Source organism: Condylura cristata, unplaced genomic scaffold (genome assembly GCF_000260355.1).
Source record: "Condylura cristata isolate star-nosed mole 26May11 unplaced genomic scaffold, ConCri1.0 scaffold00028, whole genome shotgun sequence".
In the NCBI taxonomy this organism is placed as follows: domain Eukaryota; kingdom Metazoa; phylum Chordata; class Mammalia; order Eulipotyphla; family Talpidae; genus Condylura; species Condylura cristata.
Genome location: NW_004567129.1, coordinates 27,243,471 through 27,249,069, shown reverse-complemented (window position 1 = coordinate 27,249,069; position 5,599 = coordinate 27,243,471). Strand labels below are relative to the sequence as shown.

At 61.9% G+C, this 5,599-nt stretch overlaps 1 protein-coding gene across 2 annotated transcripts in view; it reads right to left on the bottom strand.

Annotated features, from left to right (window-relative positions):
- Window positions 1-5,599, bottom strand: part of SIPA1L3 (signal-induced proliferation-associated 1 like 3) — a 168,984-nt gene that overhangs the window by 33,348 nt on the left and 130,037 nt on the right. For both annotated transcript variants that reach the window (XM_004690584.2, XM_012730738.1), the window contains exons 11-13: window positions 4,893-5,144; window positions 4,077-4,214; window positions 1,242-1,369 (exon numbers count right to left, since the gene is read on the bottom strand). In XM_004690584.2, coding sequence (XP_004690641.1) covers window positions 1,242-1,369; window positions 4,077-4,214; window positions 4,893-5,144 — 518 coding nt within the window. The remainder of the gene's footprint in view (window positions 1-1,241; window positions 1,370-4,076; window positions 4,215-4,892; window positions 5,145-5,599) is intronic.

Here is a 5,599-nt window from a genome sequence, read left to right as displayed (position 1 = left end):
CACCCCCTGGCCTACCCCACAGTGTCTGGGAGAGCTGGTGATGTGCCAGTCTGGCCACCCCCCTTTCCAGTTGCCTGGAAGTTCTGGAACATTCCCTAAGAGCCATCACCATGTTTTTCTTCTCCGATGTAAGAGGTCTGATGCTTCACTGGTTTTTCTCTGAACGTCTCCCCCCTTAATCTGGAGGAATCTCAGGGGTCAAGGAGCTATGGTGTGAAACAGCACCGAGAACATTCACCCAAGTAGCGCATGCCCGTGGTTAGTAATCCACACAAACTGGGGGCCCCTGGCGAAAGGGGAATAAACATGAGCAGATGCGCCATCTCATCAGGCCTCTGGAGGTAATTAAAACAAGGCGATCCCACGTAGGTCGCTGCTGTGGCTGAAGTGAGAAGGCTGGGGAGATGGGGCCACTGTGACTCCGCTATGTCTCAGGGGGCCGGGGGGGGCAGTGGGCCCGGTCACCCCGGGGGCTCGCTGGCAGTTCCCCGAGGTCGAGTGTACGCGAGGTGTCCAGCCTGCAGAAGTGTGCGTGCTCTTCAGTACGCGTATGGGGACATTGGCAGAAGCACTGTCCTAAGGTCCCAAACCTTAGGGGAACACCCACACCAGGACGGGGTGACAGCGCGTGGGGGGGCTCCCACAAATGTAACACTGAGCAACAGAACCCAGATGCACAGACCAGCACCCCGGGCGAGTCTGGCCGCCATCAAGGGGGGTTCCAAACCAGCGACGTGACGCTGGGCCGTGAGCGGCAGGGCAGGGGTGGCCTCTGGGGGTCTGGGGGGCTTTGGGGAGACCAGCCATGCTGTTTACTGCCCTGGGTGCATTCGCCTTGCGAAGGCTTATTAAGCTGCGCGCTTGTGGGCTCCTCCGCACTTCCTCTGCGTGTCACAGCCGAAAGCGCGCAGGACTGTGTGAGGACGAGCCACACAGAGCGGCGGGCTCTGCGCCCGGCTGCTGGCGCTCACCCTCAAGCTACCGCCGCTGCAGGAACCACCTCTGCTGCCCGGCCCGCGTCTGTGCTAGGCCCTCTGGCTCGGGACAGTGCCGGCAGCCACCACCTGCGAGGCCCTGTCTGGACAGACCCGGTTCCAGTGCTCTGGTGCCCTTGACTCTCTGGGGTGGGCCCTCTAGTCTACCGGTGGCCCCCTGCTTCCTCCACGCTGGCAGGGGGCGGGTGTCGTGAGGAGGTCCCGCTGGCCGAAGCAGGAGGCGCAGCTGGCTCACGGATGCCCTACCTGGCTTCTGGCGCTCCATGGTGCTCTCCTGGCTGGTCAGGCCGCCTGAGGAGGAGTCTCCACTGGATGTTCCATCATGGCCAAAGTGGGGATCAAAGGAAAGCAGGGGGTGTGGGGCGGCCGCATACCTGCAGGCAGCAGAGGAGACAAGCGTGGGGTGAGCCCAGAGCGCCTGAGCCTGCACTCTGCTCCCCGGTGGGGTTTAAATGCACGAGGCTCGGCCTGGCGGGCAGAGGGCAAGGCTGGGTGAGTAAGCCTGCTATTAGCTCAGGGTCAGGCGTGAGCTCGCCTGGGAGGCTGCCAGGGAGCTAGCGGCGGCAGGGAGTGGCTGCCTGCGAGGCGGGGTCCCTAAGGCAGGAGGGGCAGGAGCCCCTGAACTAATGGTTCTACCCTTAGGCCCCTTGGGGGGCCCTGCTCGGAGGCTGAGGAATGGGCGACGCTGCTGGCAGCAGCTCCCCACTGCCGCCCTTTCTCTGGCGGAGCAGAGTGTGGTAAGGGAGCCTTTGTGGGTGCAAGAGGTCCGGAGCCTGGTAAGTCAGGGTTCAAACCTCACCACAGCCTCACGCCCAGCCAGGTCTGGTCACTCTCTAGCCCTGAGCCTCGGTGTCCCTGGCTGTCACAAGGCGCTCACTGAACTGGGGCTGCGTGTGCGGGGCTTAGCCTGAGGCCACCGCACAACCTGGGCAAGTCGGGACAAGCAGTGACCTCTGTGGGTGTCCCTCTGTTGGCGGTCGGTGCCACAAGGAGCAGCGGGGTGACCACAGCCGGCAAGTGCTCCCCGATCTCAGGAGCAGCCGTCCCTTCTGACACCTCGCAAGGCTGCAGAGCGGACGAGGGCAACGCTGACTCCCGGAGGCCCTTGGAGGCGGGCTCTGCCCGGCCATGGGCAAGTGGCAGGGGGTTCTCTAGGCTGGCACTGAGTCCTGAGGGCGCCCCGCAGTCCATGCCAGGTCCCAGCCCGTCCTGGCCGGGACCCTTCTCCTGCCTGGGGGGTGCAGGGACAGGCAGAGGCCGCGGCCGGCAATGAGACGTGCGGGGATGTGTGAGGACTCCTGCGAAGGCTCTCGGCTCTCCACCTGGCAAGCGTGCGGCGGGGCGGCCTTTCCTGGCCTGCGACTGCCCGGGCGGGGCCGGGCGCCTGGCTCTGCCCACGACCGCGCAGGAAGTGGCCTGGAGATGCTGGCTGCGGCGACAGCCTGGGTTCTGAGAGGTCTGTGGATTTAGTCACAGATCTTCAGACGTTTGTTACCCAGCATAATAATGGCTGATATCGGGGGGCCGTCTGCTGGGGACTTTTGGGAAATAGCACCTGGCTTCTAAGAGAGAGGATGAGAAACGATGGCCTCCCAGGCATCTGTGGCATTGCTGGGTCCAGTTCTCACACCATGAGCTGCTTCTGCCCACATGTGGCAGCCTGAGGGTGAAGCTGGTACCGAAGGGCAGAGAGGAGCTGGCAGGAGTCTGCCCTTGACAATAATGCTGAGGTACCGGGTTAACCTCCCGGGAGCCTGCCCTCCTGAGTTTCCTTTTCTGTGAGCTAACACCCCTCAAAGCCTGAGTCGTAGTTCGCTTACTTACAAGTCAGCAGCAACCCCACTAACGTCGGCCTGTACCTTGGGGAAGTTACCGAGCCCCCCCAAAATACAAGAGCTATCGCAACACCCCACTTGGCTGCTTGTACCCACACTTTGAATCTGGGGCGTGACAAAGTGGCGCCACCAACGTCCACACAAGCAGCTCACTGACTGCTCCAGGCGCCCTGCCGGTCCAGGCTCAGGCGTCTCCAAAAGGCCAAATCCAACCCCCTAATTCAGGGCCACCGGCAGCAGAGGGCCACCTGAGGGTGCACTGCGCTTTCTGAAACTCTTGCCCACTCACCTGCCAAGGAAGCACCCATGAGGCCCGCCCTCCCCAAGCTTGGCTTCTAGCGTGTCCAGGAAGGGAACAAAACGAAAGCGATCTTCGCTTTGCCGGCCGCCCCTGGCAAAGCGGCCCCGGCACGGATGGTCACCGAGGGCGGCTGCGCTTGTTTGTTTCCCGAGTGCTCACAGCAGGATCGGCAGGGCGGCGCTGCTGCGGGATGTGGCTGGGGCTGGAGCAGCCCCAGCCGGAGGTGAGGTTCCGGGACACGTGGCAGGGCTTGGAGCAGGAGACAGACTAGGCCAGACAAAGGCCGACTCTGGGCAGAGGGTGGACCAGGAAGTCAAGCAGAGCCCAGGGAGTGTGTGCAGAGATGCCCAGGAGGCCGGATGGACCACAGCAGGGGAGGGGAAGCTGCAGAGGAGACTGCCCGAGACAGGAACCCAGGAAGGGCTTAGGGCGTTGGGGCTGCAGGCAGCGGGAGCAAGATTATCCCGAGGACACTGGGAGCCATGCTGCAGCTGGGAGACACCTTGGGCTGCCAGGGGTAGAAGTGAAGCCCGAGAGTCTAGGAAAATAGGGGGTGCTGGTGGCCTGGTGTCTGACAGCTGGGGTTCGGGGGAGTCAGACGAGGAGCTGTATGGGCGATCTCATGCACGTCGGGTGACGGGGGTCTCATGCACGTGGGGTGATGGGTCTCATGGACACAGGGTGACAGGTCTCACGCACGTCGGGTGACAGGGTCAGGAAACTGGCAACTGAGAGTCTGCCGCCAGGAGAGTCCTGCCCAGGCCAGTCTGTCCCTAAATCCTAACAGACACAGGCCACCCCTTCTGGAGGTCGTCTGGTGACTGGCGGGGAGCCAGAAAAGCCATGGAACGGCAAATAAACTGGTGGGGTATGTGCATTTCCTGGGGCACAGCCTCCCCAGCTCTCATCAGATTCCTTAATTTGAAGAGCGTGAGGATTTCTGACCTTTCTGGAGATGGCTTGTATCTGGCATAGGTGGCTGAGCCCGGGGTGGAGAAGCTCCCAGAAGGCTGCCGGTAGGGTGGGGCTTTGTCGGCCCCTGCTGGTGACGCTGTGTAAGGGGTTTCCGGGAAGCTGACAGGCCTGGAAGGGGAGAGGAGGGAGGCAGGAGTGAGTGAGGAGAGCACCCCTGCCCACCAGCACAGACCACCAGGCTTTCCCTGGGCTCAGCCCTCACAGGCTTCCCTCCCCCCAGGGCTGCTTCTGCCCCGGCGGCCCCTGCCCTTCCTCACCCACCCTCAGCTTCCAGCCCTGACAGGCGGCTGGGGATGTTCTTGCCCACTCAGACCGAAGTTCCTCTGCTGGAAGGAATGCTCTGCTTTTTGGAAGTACTTACTGTTTAACATACTCCAGCGAATGCCCCTAAGGTGCAGGTCATCATCACAAACCCCCAAGGCGCCCGCCCAGCCCAAGAGGGTGGCGGTGCACATCCATCCCCGGGTTTCTCGTCCCCTCCGCCCACTGCCCCCCAGAGGTAATCTTAAAATTTGTGCTTATCAGCAAATTTCTTGGTCTTTTAAAAAACCCACAATTTTAATCATACAGGGTATGGTGGGTTTCCAACCTCAGGCACGGAGCTCCCCAGCACCGGGTCCTCTCACAGGCACCTCATAACCGAGTTTAAGGAAAGAAAAGAAGGGAGATGGGAGGGAGGGTGGCCTAAGAACAGGGGGAAAGGTGAAGGGCTGAAGTGAGGGAGCCACTGACAGAAAGGGGTGAAGGAGAGACAGAGGGTGCCGAGTGAGGGATGAGGGTCCTTACCTCTTGCTGTGCAGGGGCTGGGACTCCCGGAAAGGGACCATGGGGGCCTGCTTTGGGGGCCGGCTCAGGGACTGGACGTGGCCGGGGGCGGAGGGAACGGCCCACTTGGAGGCTGGTAGAGAGTTGTGGGACGCAGGTCCGCTCCACTGCCAGGGAGCGTTGCTGCGGTACGGGGGCCGGCCCCCGGGGGTCACGGTCTCCGGCTCGGTCTTGGCCTCCGAGGAATTCATGTCATAGGTCTCCGGCCAGCCCCTGGGAAGAGAGACTTGGCTGCTCAACTCGGAACGGCCCCAGACACCAGCACACACACCTAGTGCCCGGAGACCTGCCGTCGCCTAAGGCGGGCTGGGCCTTCCCGGTCATCTGAACCCCACAGGCCGTTTCAAAGGCCACGTGGACACCCTTTAAGTGAACACATGAACTTACCAGCAAGCTCAGTCCCAACTAGGTCAGAGTCCAATGTGGGCTCCGACTTCCCACCCCTTCACCTCTTCTCTCCGCCTCCCTCCGTTTCCCTTCCTCGCCTCCTCTCTGACCTGGGCCTCGAATTGGCCAGTGTCCTCCCTTCGAGGTACGTGGGGGCAGAGAGGCGAACGCCTTCAGAATCAAAGGATAGTATCTGCCTTGTTCCAAAGAAGCTCAAAGGCAGCTGGAAGAGGAGCAGGTGACCTACTTTGCAGGGTGATTTAAAAAAAAAAAAAAAAAAA